This window comes from Ahaetulla prasina, chromosome 16, assembly GCF_028640845.1.
Source record: "Ahaetulla prasina isolate Xishuangbanna chromosome 16, ASM2864084v1, whole genome shotgun sequence".
Classification (NCBI taxonomy): domain Eukaryota; kingdom Metazoa; phylum Chordata; class Lepidosauria; order Squamata; family Colubridae; genus Ahaetulla; species Ahaetulla prasina.
The window spans coordinates 1,514,038-1,530,048 of NC_080554.1; the positions used below are offsets into that span (position 1 = coordinate 1,514,038).

Consider the following 16,011-nt stretch of genomic DNA (forward strand, 5'->3'; position numbering starts at 1 on the left):
TTAAAGAGACATGGCTGAGATTACCTCAGGTTCCACCCCTATTTTTAAGAACTCGAGTCTTAACTCGAGACTAGCATTACTATTGTGGTTTGCGTTATTCCCTGAGGCAAACCCATTGGTGAGGTAAATTATCTTGAGTCACCTGTGGTACTGGAGCCCATTAAATAACACACCTTTGAGGTATTATTACCTCAGCGCGGCCCCTGGCGTTTTTTACTCCTTAGAATACACGCCTGGGGTTAAAACTACTATGGGTGCGATCCTTACTGCCCGAGAATAATAAGTTATTAATTGGCTAAAGAATTCCCGCTCCCCTCCGTATCCTACAGCGTATAAAAAAAAATCTCAGGTAGAATTACCTCAAAAGCTCAAAAGGCCCTGCCCGGCCTCGAGCTCGAGGTCTTGGGCTGCGGGGGCGCCGGTGAGAGATTTTTGGGGGGCTCTCCGGCGCCCCGCAGCATCGTCCCTTTCGAGGGAACGAGCGACCGCAGCTTCGCCAGCGCGCTCGCTAATTTTACACAGCTGAGGAGCCCGCCGGCTTTTTAAACGCCCCCCCTCCGCCTCTCGGAGGAGAGGAGAGGCCTCCCGGCCAATCCGAGGGACGGGTTTTCAGAGCAGCCAATAAACGGGCGGGGTGGGCGTGGAGGGCGTGGAGAAAGGCCCGTGGGGGATTTGGGCGGGAAAGGCGCGCGCCGGCGCTCGCGCTCGCGCGCACGCGCGGTCGCCCTCCCGTTCCTATCAGGGACTCGGGCTGGGCTCGGCTCCCGGAGCGGTTGCCATGGAGACGGCGGCGCGGGGTGGGGGCTCATCACGGCCAGGTGGACCCCACAGGTGAGGGAGATTGGAGGCTGCTGCGCTGTGAGTGTGTGTTGTGTGTGTGTGTAAAATGCCTGCTCCCTCAAGGCTTCGCCCCCCTCTGGGGACCTTTCGCCCCGCCTGGCCACCCTTTGGACTACAAATCCCATCGGTCAGGCAGCCGGCGATCTCCCCCTGTGCACGAGAAGCCGGAGTAGGGTTTGGGGGGCTTGCCTCCCCCTCTGCAAAGGCCCGCTTTTCAAAGCATCCCCATTATTTTTTGCAGCGGTGCATGGAGAGATCAGAGGCTTATAACTGGGAATGCTTTGGATTACAAGTCCCATCAGCCACCCCCAGGGTGGGGTGTTGATAGGGAGCGTCCCTTCTTGCAGCAGAGCCCCCCCACCCCACCCGTTGAGCAGGTTCCCCCCTGCTTAAAAGGCTCATTTAAAAAAAAATCTGAAAATTTAATAATTACAAAAATAAAATAATGGTTACATGTATAATATAGGAGATGCTTCGGACTACAGTTCCCATTAGCCAGTCTGTTGCAAGACAGGCAATCCCCATCAGCCCCCCCCCTCCCGATAATGGGAACTGTAGTCTAAAGCATCTCTAAAATTCAACCCCATTTTCTGATTTTTTGCATCATCTTTACCATGTTACAATCTTGCCAGGCAGCCCTTGGTTTAATTTTGTTGTGCAGATATTATTTTTCCAGTTTTTGTTTTTTAAGGAAAAAAAATTCCCCAGACCGGTTTGTTTTGTTTTGCTTTCTAAATGTTATAGTAATTTTTGATAAATGGTGTCTTGCCCTGGGAAAGAAATTGAACCCAAATTCCAAACCATTTCTTCCTTTTTTCTATTATAGGAACTCTTCCCTCCCACCCACCCCCACCCCCAGGTAAATGTTTTCAAAAGAGGTACTTGTCCGAAAATGCAAAACAATAAATGGCTGTCTTGATTGCATTTCGTCATGGTTTCTGTTTTATGATTTTATTACATTGTTTGATTTTTTTAAAATTAGTTTTACTGTTTTTAAATGTGGTTTTACATTTTGTAAGCCGCCTTGAGTCGCCATGGGCGGCAATATAAATTCAATAAATAATAATAATAAATGTGGTTTATGGAATTAACCAGATGTTCTGCCCTTACATGACACTGAACTGTAAATTACCCATACAAGCTACTTTCGCAGAGCACCCTGAAGTGGGTGACTGATTATGCTGTGTTGGGCAAACCCAGCTACTGAGAAAATTGGCTGATCTCCACTTCATGTGTTAGAATAAAGTTGCAACTGTGATCTTTTGGATACTGTATTACACAGACTGAGGATTGGAGACTCCTGGTTTAGGAGATCTAGGCAAGGGGATGGCTTTTTAAAAAGGGCTTACAAAATTTAACAAATCCACTATATAATAAAAATCCCACCCCATTTCCCATGGCAGCAGCAATCTACACAAGTTGAACTTTTAATGAAGCCCCTCTCAACATATTCCGCCATGTTGCGCTCTCCAGACGGGGTAGGACAGCGACCCTCAGAATTAACCAACCGCCTTGGCTTTGGTTTATTCACAAAAAATATTCCAGAACTTTCAACAAACCGCCGTAAGAGAAGAATACCTTCTTGTTAAGGAAAGCTGCTTCATAAAGCCACTTTATTTGGATGGCTGGAGGAAAAGAACATTTTGCTAGTGATCGCAGAGACACCAACATTAAAATATTCTCAGAAATTCTGTTTCTTGGCATGAAGGCAACACTTTCAGAATTGGTTCCGATAAATTCTTGCTTCAAGGAATTGCGGATGATTCTCAGAATACTAAGAATATGTCTGCTATTCAGCCCGGGCAGTAGTTAAGATGGGCAGCTGTGTTTTATTCCAAAGTTACAAAAATATCTCCCTGGAATATAGTTAAATCTTTTGCTGCTTGACAATTCTGGCAGCGCTGGATCACTTTTCTAGATTATTTTTTCTTTCTTTTTTTTTTTTAGCACCAACACTGGTCTCGATACAGAATAAAGGCTTTTTAAAAGCAGATTGAGGGATAAACAAAGAATCATTTCTATTGAAGTGTACTATGTCAGCTCAAGATTGCTGAAAAGATTCAAGATTCAATTTGTAGAACTCTTTTTTTTTTTAAAAAATGCAGAGATTCAAAAACATTCCTTCATTTCTTAGGAGTCACAAATGTTTCCAAAAAAAAACACCCCAGAATACTTTGTGTATCAACCATTACCCAATTAGAACCATTTTCACTTCCAGATAGACGTGTTCCCTAAAGAGCTCGTGACGTGGATCGAAACGGAGTCATGATTAAAAACAATTTTTCAACAGATGGACTGAGAAACTGTTCTCTTAATGAACGAGCCATAATTTTAGACTTCCAAGATCCCAACTCTTCCCCAATCTCAATTAATTGTCCTATTTACATAGGTTAAAATCTTAGGGGGGGGGAGAAATCAATTTGGTTTCTTTTGAGTCCTCTGAACAGGTTCATCCCCCCCCTTCTTTGAAGTTGCAAGCGGAAAACAATTTTAGACGTCGTAACAGAAATCTAATTTTGTGTAAACTGTCTTGCATCCTTTGTCAGAATAGATTCGCTCCTCTTTGGGGAAATAGGTCATCTCATCGGCCACCCGAGAGACCACGTCTTCATTGACCACGTAGCCCCGCGATTCCATTTCAGACCTGATGCACATTTTCACGTGGCTGATTTCCAGAGGCAGGAAGGGAATAAAGTAATCGATGACATTTCGGTCGATCAGACTGCTGTGCCAAAACCCACCTGCAAAAGAAAAGTGTGTTGACTTGAGTGGGATTCCTTTGTAATGCAATTAAAACGAAAGCAACTAGAGGCAGTCCAGTATCTGGAGGGCTGCCACAAAAAAGAGGGGGTCAACTTATTTTCCAAAGCACCAGAAGGAAAGACAAGAAGCAACAGATGGAAACTAATCCAGGAGAAATTCAATCTAGAACGAAGGAGAAATTTTCTGACAGAATAAACCAGGGGAAGGACTTGTCTCCAGAAGTTGCGAGTGCTCCATCAGTGGAGGTTTTCATAACAGGTTGGACAGTCATTTGTCCAGAACGGTGTAAATTCTTCTGCTTGTGTTGGACCTCTGGGGTCCCTTCCAACTCTGTTATTCTGCTTTTCTCCAAAGCGACTGAAGGCAGGACAAGAAGCAATGGGTGGAAACTTAAATGATAGATAAATAAATGTGTTACTCACTATTTTTGTTATTAAACACAGAATTTGACAATGACTGTTGCAAAACATGCAGAGGAAGCTCTTCCCTCTTCTTTCCCCTCTTCCAATAATCGAGGGCCACTTCGGTTATTTTTTCAGCTCCGGCATTGCTGGAGGGAAAAAAAAGAAGAGATTTTTCACATGCTGGCAGCTGAAAGCGGTTTCTATGTTCCTGCAAAGCAGGGCCGAAGAATGCCAGCCACTACATCTAAGCAGTTTTGGCTGGACAGAAAAGAAATCCAGATATTTTTTTTTCTTTTTTGACATACCTTTTCAAAAGGTAGCAGGAACATGGCAGTACTGTGTTAGAATCCATAAAGTGCAGGTAGTCCTTGACTTACAATTACAATTAAGCCCAATTTTTTTCTTGCAGAGTGAGACATTCGGATGATGTTTGCTTCACGGTAACACCATTCTTGCCATAGTTGTTTAGTGAATAACTGTGTTAATTTAGTCACACAGTTGTTACGTGAACCTGGCTTCCCCATGGATTTTGCTTGTCAGAAGGTCGCAAAGGTGATCACGTGACTCCGGGATATTGCAACTGCCATAAATATGAGTCAGTTGCCAAGTATCTGAATTTTGATTACATGAGCATGAGGATGCTGCAAGACTTGAAAAAGGGTCACAAGTCACTTTTTTAAAATGCTGTTGTAACTTTGAACAGTCACTAAATGAACTGTTGTAAGTAGAGAACTACCTGCATACCTGTAACTCTGGTGTACCTGAGTTGGCTCTGGTTTCAATGGCTGCCCCGCCATCCCCACCCTCACTCTGCTTAGCAACAGACATTCTGATCCCAATTACGGCTATAAGTTGAGGTCTATCTGTATTTGCTGGGGAAAGATTTGAGGAGGAAACAAATCATAGAACTGACAATAGAGCTAAGCAATAAAGGGATAAAAATTAGGTTTACAATAACCCAGATTTTTTTTAAAAAACTAGAATCCTGAAATCTAGAAAACTTTCTCTCCAGCAAGTTTGTTTTAAAATATAAATTTTTTTGGGCGGGGTCTGTGTGGTGGCCCATTACTGGCCCAGTGCCTCACCTGAGGAAAATGAAAATCGCTTTTCGATACGAGATGCCATCTATTTCTTCATAATATTCCAGAAAAGGCTTGATGGAGTCGATGAGTCCAGCGTGCATTTTATCCATCTCGTCAAATATGAAGAGCGACCTTCCGCAGGCGCTCACATTGCCACGAATCCACGTTTGCAATTGGTCCTGAGAGATTAAAAGCAAAGCTGAAGGAGCCCATCAAAAAGCAGAAAAGGAAACTAAAAGGCCTAAACACACTTCCCCGAAATCCACACCCAGATGACCAGAGATTAACACGAAGATTAATGGTAGTCCAACAATCAAGAAGTCCACAAAACAAGGAACTACGAACTCAGACAAATAAGCTAACAGCAAACAACCCAATCAAGGAACCACTGAGAACTTTCTCATCAACACCCACAAGGCAAGCTGCTTGTGTATAAAATGAGAGTGGCACTACCTTTGTACCACTGATGATGTTACCTAGTTTGGTAATGAAATGTCTTTCAGCTTGCAAAAGGCGATCAAATGATCCCGGGACCCTGCAACCACGACAAATACAAGTCTGACTTTTGATCACATAACCTGGGGGAGCCGGCAAAGTTTGTATGACACATGGTCATAAGTCCCTTTTTCCAGGACCTTTGAATGGTCACTGTTGTAAGTCGAGGACTACCTGTGATTGAGGAAAACAATGGGCTTCCCTCCAGCGTCCTCTGTTGTGGTCCGCCAGCAGCCTGCGGAGCTGGCAACTGAGTCGGAAAGCGATGAGGCTGAGGAAGAACTTGGGCCAGTCCTGGAGGCTGGGGAAGGCCCGGATGAGGGCTCTGCGTAGAAGGCTGAGGTGAGGCCAGGGCCATCGGGGAGTGAGGTGTGGACTCCGGAGCCTCCAGAGGCTGACAGTAGTGAGACAGAGGAACAGGAGGAGCCTGTTCCTAATGCACGCATGAGAAGAGGTGCCAAAAGGCAAGAGCAGCTCAAGCAAAGAGGACAACTCGGGAGTAAGGCCAAGATATGATTGGCCCCTCTCATAAGGCTTAAAAGACCAGCAACGTTTGGGCTCTTTGCCGGAAAACAATGTTGATAGCTTTGTCTTGTTGCATTTGTTTCGTATCAGTGTCTTCTGAACTTTTGCCAAGAAAGGCCTTTGGCAGTTTGCCTAATTGGACCAAGGTTTGCGATAGGACTGAGGAATTTGTGTTGGGAGGAATTTGCTTTAATTTAGTTGAACTACTCTGAGAATGAAGTAATTCTCAGCTGTTCTAATAAAGTTTGTTTGTTTTTACACTGACTGAGTTTCCTCCTACCGACTTGGGCCTGGGTCACAACATCCTCCAGGTCCGCTTACCTTGTACTGACTGATGTTCTGCTGATGTGGGAAGTGCAGAGTGGACACGAACTGGTGGACGTATTTGCTCTTGAGCCCTTCGTCGTAAAGGCTTTCCGCCACAATCTTGCTGACAAAGTTTTTGCCCGTCCCCGTCCATCCGTGCAAGGAGAGAGCCAGGGGTTTCTTCGGATTCGGGTTCATCAAAAACCCCGTCACGGCTTTCACAATCACCTCGGACACCAGGTGTTGTCCGAAGACTTTTTTCCCCAGATTGTCCTTAAGATCTGCAGCAAGGGGGGGGGGGGGATGGGGAATGATGGGAGAAGCCAGAAATTAAAAGTGCAAACTTTTAATGAACTTGAGAGTCTGACAGCCTTCTGTAGAAATAAGGCGAATGTTTTACCTACTTTCCGAGCAACGATCAACAAAACCCATTTTATTAAAAACACTTAAAAAAAACAACAACAGCTGTGGGAGAGTACGGTGAGTTGCCCAAGCAACACAGGTAGTCCCTGACTTACAACCATTCGTTTAGTTACCGTTACAGCACTGAAAAAGAGAGACTTATGACCGTTTTTCACACTTACGACCGTTGCATCTCCTCCACGGTCACGTGATCGAAATTCAGTCCCTTGGCAACTGACTCATATTTATGACACATGTGATCCTCTTTTGCGACCTTTTAAGGTCGACGGGGAAGCCGGATTCGCTTAAAAATGCTGTGACTAATTGGACTGCGGCGATTTAACTTACGTGTCAAGAAAAGGTCGTTAAACGGGTGAAAATTAACTTAAAATAACTCCCCCGCCCGGTTGGGCTCCGCTGTGGTCGTAGGTCGAGGAGGTCCTGGTCAGACACCTGTGCTGCCCCGCCCACCTCCCCTGACGCCAGAGCGCACCCTCCCCTTCCACGTCCCCAGCGGCCCCGCCCCTTCCCACAGCCCTGACGTCACCCACCTCTCCCGACCTTCGCCACCGGCCTTTCCACGCAGCATTCGGCAAAGTAGCAATAGAGCCTCGGGAGGGAGATGAGGCCGGTGAGGGCCGAGGCGGTGCCGGCCAGCGCGATGCCCACGGTGACCGGGTCCATCGCCCGCGCCGCCGGGCCCAGCTGCCACAGCACCAAGGCCAGGCCCCATACCGCCCCGGGCGCTCGGAGAGGCTTCATCACCGGCAGCCGCGCTTGGGCCGCCGCCTACTTCACCTCAGCGCCGCTCTTCCGCTTCCGCCCGGGCGAGTTCCGGCCCCGTAGGCGCCATCTTTGCGCCGGGCAAGCCGACCCGGACGGGAGGGCCATTGGCTGCCGGAGGGAGGGGGCGTGGCTTTGCTTCCTTGGCTTGCAGCCGAACGGATTTCTACCTTCTGGGTCTTCTGACGATCAGTAGACCCGGGTTACCGAGCCACATCGCTTCGTCTCGACTTCACTCTCAACCCGCAAGTCTTGAATGCACGTCCACCTGAGCTCCCAAGTTCTGACACGCGTTTCAGCCTTCGTGTGAATTGCAATAAATTCTTGGGGGGGAGGGAGACATATTTCTCCCTGCTAGGACGTGGTTTTCCTCTTGCTCTTGTCTGATCCCCAAATATCTATTATTCAATTTAAATAGCTGCCCGTCTTCTATGGTGCACATTGCACACCATGACAACTAGACACAAGAAGAGTTTTTTCCCAAACGCCATCACTCTGCTAAACAAATAATTCCCTCCACACTGTCAAACTATTCACTAAGCCTGCACTATTATTAATCTTCTCATCGTTCCCATCACCCATCTCCTTCCACTTATGACTATATGACTGTAACTTTGTTGTTTGTATCCTTATAACTTGTATTGATTTGTTTCCTAGTATGATTTGATTGCTTATTTGTACCCTGTGACTATCATTAAGTGTTGTACCTGAGGATTCTTGACGAATGTATCTTGTCTTTTTATGCACACAGAGAGCATATGCACGAAAGACAAATTCCTTATGTGTCCAATCACACTTGGTCATTCCATTCCATTCCATTCCATTCCATTATTCTATTCTATTCTATTCTATTCTATTCTATTCTATTCTATTCTATTCTATTCTATTCTATTCACATCACAGGACTCTTGAGTGGCTTGCAAACAAATATACAAAGAACAATAGAACTATATAAACAACAAAAGCAAGGAAGTCATATGAAAATATCTAAAAAGTGACCTTTAGACTGATTGATTATATCACTATATATCAGTGATTGGTTGGACATCAATTCAGTGCTGACTCTTAAGTTGGAAGACTTGAAGGACCAAGTTGTGGGTGTTCCATCACTTGGAGGTTTTTAAGAAGAGACTGGACAGCCTCTTGTATGAAATGGTATAGGGTCTCCTGCTTGAGCAGGGGGTGGGACTAGAAGACCTCCAAGGTCCCTTCCAACCCTATGCTTCTATGTTCTATCTGGAGAGGACCAAGTAACTTATTTGAGATCTTTGGTGGGATTGCGAGAATTCAAATTTCCATCCTGTGTCATTGCATGCAGAAAACAGACAGACAGACAAATCCTTCAGGCCATCCTCTTAAAATACAAACCTTTACTGCAGCACATGCAATACACATTTCGGTATGAAAAAGATCTATCAGTGTCTATAATGCAGGGCAGTTTCGTGGAGAAAAACTGAAACGAAATGAACATCGGGAAGAAGAGAGAAATATTAGAAATAACAGCACAGTCTCTCAGAACTGAACAAGCTCGCTTCAGTATCTCCGGTTCATCTTCTTAAACTTTTCATAGTGATAATCGTCGGTGGCTTTCTCGTTTGGTGGGCGCTTGCGATTCGGCGGAGATTCTACAAAATTTAGAAAGAGACATCCCAAAATATAGATTAACCATTTGAAAGAGATGAAATAACAAGGAAAGCTGCAAGATACAGGAGAATGGCATCCGACCCTCCGAGATCTATCTCACCAATTCGTGCCTAGCGGTTGGCTAGGTTAGTGAGTTCTTTTCTGTTTATTTAGTATGATGATGCTGTGAACAGTATGCTCCAAATTTATCATCTATATACTATGAAAACCCTCCTGTTTGGGTGTTTGTAGTGGCTAAGACGCTGAGCTCATCTATCGAAAAATCAGCAGTTCAGCGGTTCGAATCCCTAGTGCTGTGTAACAGGGTGAGCTCCCATGACTTGTCCCAGCTTCTGCCAACCTAGCAGTTTGAAAGCATGTAAAAAATGCAAGTAGAAAAATAGGGACCACCTTTGGTGGGAAGGGAACAGCGTTCCGTGCGCCTTTGGCGTTGAGTCATGCTGGCCACATGACCACGGAGACATCTTCAGACAGCACTGGCTCTTCGGCTTTGAAACGGAGATGAGCAGCACCCCCTAGAGTTGGGAATGACTAGCACATATGTGCGAGGGGAATCTTTACCTTTTACCTTTAACCTTCAAGTGGTTAAATGGTACACTGCACAGCAACAATTTTTGAATCAAAATACCTCCAATAGGCCAACTCAAGGAATGTGTCCAAAATCCAGGATACATTATTCCCACAGGATTGAAATTCAGCCACCAGCCTGTGAGAACTAGACCAAAGTAGCTGACTTACTTTCCATTTCGGGTTTTTCGGTGTCTCCCACTCTCAGGGGCCGAGCCTTGGGCTCCTCTTTATTTCTTCTTACTGGAGCATTCAGCTCTTCGTGATAAACTGAAAAGAGATATCATGATCATGCTAACTTGGGATCAACCCTTAGTATAAATTGGCAGCTTTCAAAATACAGGAGGTCCTTGACTGACAAACCACAAATTGAGCCCAGTGTTTCTGTCGTTAAGCCAGACCCTTTATGACCTTCCTTGCCACAGTTGTTAAAGGGATCACTGCAGTTGTTCAATTAGTAACAGTTGTAAAGTAAATCCGGCTTCCCCATGGACTTTGCTCGTCAGGAGGTCACAAGAGGGGATCACGTGACCCCGGAAGTTGCAACCGTCATAAATATGAACCAGTTGCCAAGCGTCCGAATTTTGATCACACGATCTTAAGAGACACTGCAAAGGTCGTAAGTGTGCAAAATGGCCGTAAGTCACTTTTTTTCATTGTCGTAACTTTAAACGGTCACTAAGTGAATTGTTGTAAGTTTTCACACCAGAAAGTAAATTCAGTTTCCAGCTCAAAGTCTGACGTGCGCTTGGTCAAAGCAAATGTGTTTTCCTTGTTTTATTCTTACGTGATATGCAAGTTCACCACTGTGGCGTATGAACGATTTATATTATTTTCACTGTCATTATCAATAAAAAAATATTTAATGGCTCCATCCAACAAACTCAATTAATTCTAACCTCCGCCTTATTCAACATCAACCATAGTCTCCATTTGATTTGTATGTCAATCAGCTTTCATCCAGGACAGTCCGCGTAATTCCTCTCGTACTTACAACGGTTGTGTTGGACGTAATTCACCGCCATATTGGTGGGGACGAAGGAAGTTTCGCTGTCTTTCTTTTTATTCTGCTGTTCCGCCAGCAATCTTGCCTTCGCATCTTCGGTCGAGATTATGTTTTTTATCTTGGCCCTAAAGGAGAACCACCGAAAGGAAAGAATATCAGGCTAAGACGTTTTCAAACTTCCAGGGAAGAAAAGTTGGACTGAAGAGAGCTCTAAAGAATAGAATAGAATAGAATAGAATAGAATAGAATAGAATAGAATAGAATAGAATAGAATAGAATTTTATTGGCCAAGTGTGATTGGACACACAAGGAATTTGTCTTGGTGCATATGCTCTCAGTGTACATAAAAGAAAAGAAAAGAAAAGAAAAGAGAACAGCTAACAGCGACCAGGTGGAATGAAGAAGGGGTGAGTTGACTTGCACTCCGATATTTTCTCTCTGGACAAGGAGAGGGCTTGAGGTCACCCAAAATTTCTTTTAAGGGAGAATATTTGTAGCTCAGGGTTGAAATGAGAGGTCCTTGGTGCTCTCTGAGCTTGGTTGTTTTCTTACAGGTGTTGCATGACCCAAACTAGGTAACTAACACTGATGATGCTCCCTAGTTTGGAATTGAAATGTCTGCAAGAAAACAACCAAGCTCAGAGCTACTGTATATAAATGGAGCAAACCCCACCCTCGCTTGCACTGATGATGTTACCTAGTTGGGTAATATCTGCAAGAAAACAACCAAGCTCAGAGAACAACCAAGCTCAGAGGTCCCCTCATTTCAACCCCTGAGCTACAAATATTCTCCTTTATTGGATTAGAAACTGTCAAACTTACTCTATTCCAAGATCCACCTCAGGGATCCCACTCAGCATCTGATTGGACAGCATCTCTTCCGTCTTCTTAGCCGAAGAGACACGGATGCTCTCCGGGAGCTCGTACAGACAGTCCTCCGCATTCTTCTGCTTCACTTTCTGCTCCTCGTTTTCCATAATCCCCTTCCTCTTCTTCAGCTCAGTTTCGATGTATTTCATCCTGAACGAAAGGCGATTGGAGAGTTTGGGCCAATCACCAGGAGATGGAGAGTTCTAGTCCCGCCTTAGGCGTGAAAGCCGTCTGAGTGACTTTGGGCCAATCACCAGGAGATGGAGAGTTCTAGTCCCGCCTTAGGCGTGAAAGCCGTCTGAGTGACTTTGGGCCAATCACCAGGAGATGGAGAGTTCTAGTCCCGCCTTAGGCGAGAAAGCCGGCTGGGTGACTGGGCCACTCTCTCTCTCTCAGTCCAACCCACATCACAGGGTTGTTGTTGTTGTGGGGAAAATAGGAGGAGAAAAGTATATTGGATATGTTCGCCACCTTGACTTATTCATAAAAATAATATAGGCGGGATATGAGTAAATAAATAAATAAATAATGACAAGCTACATACATGTCTGCATCTTCATCCCTCCGGTTGGTCTCGGCTGAAAAGGAGGTGCCAAGATTGAGGTCTTCTTCTTCGCTGATCCTACAAAAGGGCGACAAAGATGACTCTAAGCACCGTCAAGGCAAAAGAGCGAGAAGCACCGAGAATTCATCTTCAGTCAACTCTCAAGCCCGTCTCTTTTAATCCGCAGCCCCCCCAATTCAAAATATCTAAGGTTCTGCGCCTCAAGGAACCTGGTACTCCTCGACTTCCAGTCACACAATTGGGGGCCGCAAAAGGGACCCACCCACCTCTCTTTTCCTCGCTCTTTTAACTTCTTCATGTCCACCATTCCGCCCGACTTGATCTTAAAGGGATCATCCTGGCCATGTGGAGAGAATAAACAGAGGAGGCACTTTTTGAAGGTGCTGGAATCCGAACGCCATCTGTTCTGATCTAGGCTTCCCCAAATCACAAAACAGGCTCTTTGTCCCGACAAAAAACAACAACACCTTTTTATTAAGTTACTGTGAATTCCTCTCATTCACCTCCAGCAAAGTCTTTCAAAGGAGAATTTACAGTCACAGACCTCATCTGGCTTGGAGAGCTGCCAGGCCAATACCTTCAAAAGTTGGCAAGGAGTCACAATTCTCCTGCAAACTCCGCTCCCCTTTCGCTCCTCTTTTATTCCTTCTGGGAGAGGCCCTTCATCGTCCACCTGTGGCCTTACTCCCAAGTCGACCCTTGTTCTTTAGCTGTTCCCTTCTCCAGGCAGCTCTGCACATGCCCACGCTGGGAACAGGCTCCAGCTGTTCTTCTGCCTCACTGATGTCTGACACCGAAGGCAGCTGATAACTGTCAGACGGCCCTGGCCCCCTCTCTGCCTCCGATGCAGAGCCCTCATCAGAGCCTTCCCCAGACTCCAGGACTGGCCCATGTTCCTCCCCAACCTCCTCACTGTCCAAATCTGCTGCCAGATCCACTGGTGGGCCACACCACTATAAATGCTGATTCACACAACCGGGCTTCCTCAGTTAACAAGATCACCTGCATCATGACTTGTTAAACCATTATTAACGGTACACGGAAGTGTCTTGTGTTTTGCACTTCACTCGACACCTTTGGGGGGAGGGAGGCTTCCCACTCTAATCTTACCACCAAAGTCGTCTCTTCTTGTAGCTTTTCTCCGACAAGCAAGGCGGCCGCACTTGGAGGGTAAAACAGACAAGAACCAAGAGTTAGGATGATTTAAGGGAACCTTCCATTTTTATCTCAAATCTGATCTCAATGCAATCCAGTGTCAGTTTGGGTTAGGAGAGTTTAATACTCTTTTCCTTCCTTGAGAATACTTGTTTTTATGTTCGGTGTTCAAGAGTCGGGACAGGTAGTCAGCTGGGAGCAGAATTTTCATCGCTAGGCAAGGTGGTTGTTAAGTTTGTTGTGTTTGATTTTACCACCTTTTTATTGAGTCCACAACAACGCACCATGGCCAACTCGTCGCAGTTTAACTGTTGGAACTACAGTAATACTTCATATAATAATCATTTCAACTACTTAGTGAACTAAATTCATAATAATTTGAACTGGCTGTTTCATTATTTGAAATAATTTGAATTTTGAGCATGCATCTGACCATCCTAAGTAGAAGAACCGGCCATGTCCCTTTTTTTCCCCACAGTGCTATCGTACCTGTGAACAGTCGCTCAATGAATGGTTATAAGTCAAGGACTACTTGTACAGCACAGTGCTAAAGATTCAGGGAGTCACAGGTTCAAATCCCTGCTTGTCCTTGAACTCATCATGTACTCCAACAAGCCCTGATCCATAAACCACAATTGGTTGGCTCCGTGCAACATGCTGGTGAGGTTGTGGGTGGAATCTTAGAATTCTTAGCCCAAATGGGAGATACGAGGACGTACCTTAATGTTCACAAGGAATGGCAGACGTATTTCAGAATCTCAAGTTTCTATGGATACAAACGGTTCACAACAAAAATCCAGGATCTCAGTCTGTGCTTGCAACAAAGATTGACGTTAAAACTCCATGGAAACATCAGTGTTACCTTACTCCATTGGGTCTCCTTCTTAAACTCTGCACTTCCTTCGCTTCTTCTAGTTTTAAACTGGAGCGGAATCATAGAACAGAAAGAATAATAATAGTAATTAAATACCAGGATCTGGGGAATTCTGGGAGTTGGACTTCACACATCTTAAAAGGTGCTGAGACTGAAACACTGATTTTGTTTTTTGTTTTTTTAAAAAGGCCTTGATCATTTTTTAAAATCATTTGCAACCGAAGCCAACTTGTACATATTCTAACCTTGTATTTCATTTTTTACATTTTATGTCATGTTGTACATCTTATATTAATTGGGATGCTCCTGACACTAATAATAGGTAACAATAATTATTAATTTTATTTTTTAAAAAATAAACAACACAAGCAAAATGCCCCTTTCCAAACTCGCCCCCATCCCCAATATTTCAACCACATACACACACACACACTGGCACCTACCGAACCTCCTCGGCTATCAGCTCATCCTCCTCTTCCTCTTCGGAGTCGGCCTTCCTCCGGCGAAAACTCCTTCCGGCCGGCATAGCTGGAGATCCCACCCGCCCACCGCCTCAAATCAATTTTGCTAAAGGTGGCTGCTTGGAAAACGCTTCCTGTTTTGCAAACAGGGGGCGCGCGTCACGTGACGTCAACACCAGGCGCTGAAGCCACACCGCTGTGGCTCTAGTCGCCCTTAGAAGGGCAGGGCAGAGAATTCCGTCCGGCTGAGGCGGGGGGGGGGGAAGGCGTCCATAGATGTAGGAAAATAATAGATGGATGAACAAGGGAGAGAAGACGGGTCTCCTTATTTATTTTTTTTAAACCTATATTTTAATTTATTTTCCTGGACTGCTAGAAGGAGTCCAAATTTTGCTCCGAAGGTGCAAATTCCAAGCTGGCGTTTTTTTGTTTGTTTTTTTTGCAGCAAGGCCACAACAGCCCTGCATGTCATTGCATCCACACGAGGGAATAAATATCCTGGTTGCTATCGCATGCAAAATTGTAAATGCCTTGAATTGAAATTGAATTGAATTTTTTATTGGCCAAGTGTGATTGGACACACAAGGAATTTGTCTTGGTGCATATGCTCTCAGTGTACATAAAAAGACAAGATACCTTCATTAAGAAGAATAGAATAGAATAGAATAGAATAGAATAGAATAGAATAGAATAGAATAGAATAGAATAGAATTGAATTTTTATTGGCCAAGTGTGATTGGACACGCAAGGAATTTGTCTTGGTGCATACGCTCTCAGTGGACATAAAAGCAAAGATACCTTCATCAAGGTACAACACTTACAACACTTAATTATAGTCATAGGCTACAAATAAGCAATCAGGAAACAATACAGGCACTCCTTGCCTTACGAAAGTTCATTTAGTGACCATTCAAAGTTACAAGGGCACTGAAAAAAGGGACTTGGGACTGTTTTTCAGACTTACGACCTTTGCAGCATCAGCACGTTTGGCAACTGACTCATATTTACGACCGTTGCTGTGTCCCAAGGTCATAGGATCCCCTTTTGCGACAAGCAAAGTCAATGGGGAAGCCGGATTCACTTAACAGCCGGGTTACTAACTTATAAACTTCAGGGATTCACTTAGCAACAGAGGCAAGGAAAGTCGTAAAACGGGGCGAAAATCGCTTAAAAACTGTCTCGCTTAACAGCTGGCATTTGGGGCTTAGTTGCAGTCGTAAGTCGAGGACTGCCTGTAGTTTCAAGGCATGCATTAAGGTCATTCATTTC

At 44.9% G+C, this 16,011-nt stretch overlaps 2 protein-coding genes across 3 annotated transcripts; both read right to left on the reverse strand.

The window, feature by feature from the left end:
- Window positions 1-1,784: 1,784 nt before the first annotated feature.
- On the reverse strand, window positions 1,785-8,104 carry LOC131186111 (torsin-1A-like). Its single transcript, XM_058159372.1, has 5 exons — window positions 7,369-8,104; window positions 6,431-6,696; window positions 5,093-5,268; window positions 4,026-4,153; window positions 1,785-3,581 (listed from the first exon to the last, which is right to left on the reverse strand). Exons 1-5 carry the CDS (start codon window positions 7,577-7,579, stop codon window positions 3,331-3,333), a joined length of 1,032 nt encoding a protein of 343 aa, XP_058015355.1. The 5' UTR covers window positions 7,580-8,104; the 3' UTR covers window positions 1,785-3,330.
- An 846-nt stretch (window positions 8,105-8,950) lies between these two features.
- Window positions 8,951-14,864, reverse strand: C16H9orf78 (chromosome 16 C9orf78 homolog). 2 transcript variants are annotated; one of them, XM_058159373.1, is made up of 9 exons: window positions 14,725-14,864; window positions 14,270-14,329; window positions 13,362-13,414; window positions 12,519-12,594; window positions 12,232-12,309; window positions 11,640-11,837; window positions 10,806-10,942; window positions 9,983-10,081; window positions 8,951-9,225 (listed from the first exon to the last, which is right to left on the reverse strand). In XM_058159373.1, the coding sequence occupies exons 1-9, from the start codon at window positions 14,805-14,807 to the stop codon at window positions 9,134-9,136; spliced, it is 876 nt and encodes a 291-aa protein (XP_058015356.1). In that variant the 5' UTR covers window positions 14,808-14,864; the 3' UTR covers window positions 8,951-9,133. The 2 variants fall into 2 exon arrangements, with proteins under 2 accessions (XP_058015356.1, XP_058015357.1); XM_058159374.1 differs by having other exon boundaries at window positions 12,519-12,589; window positions 13,363-13,414; window positions 14,725-14,862.
- Between the last annotated feature and the right edge of the window lie 1,147 nt (window positions 14,865-16,011).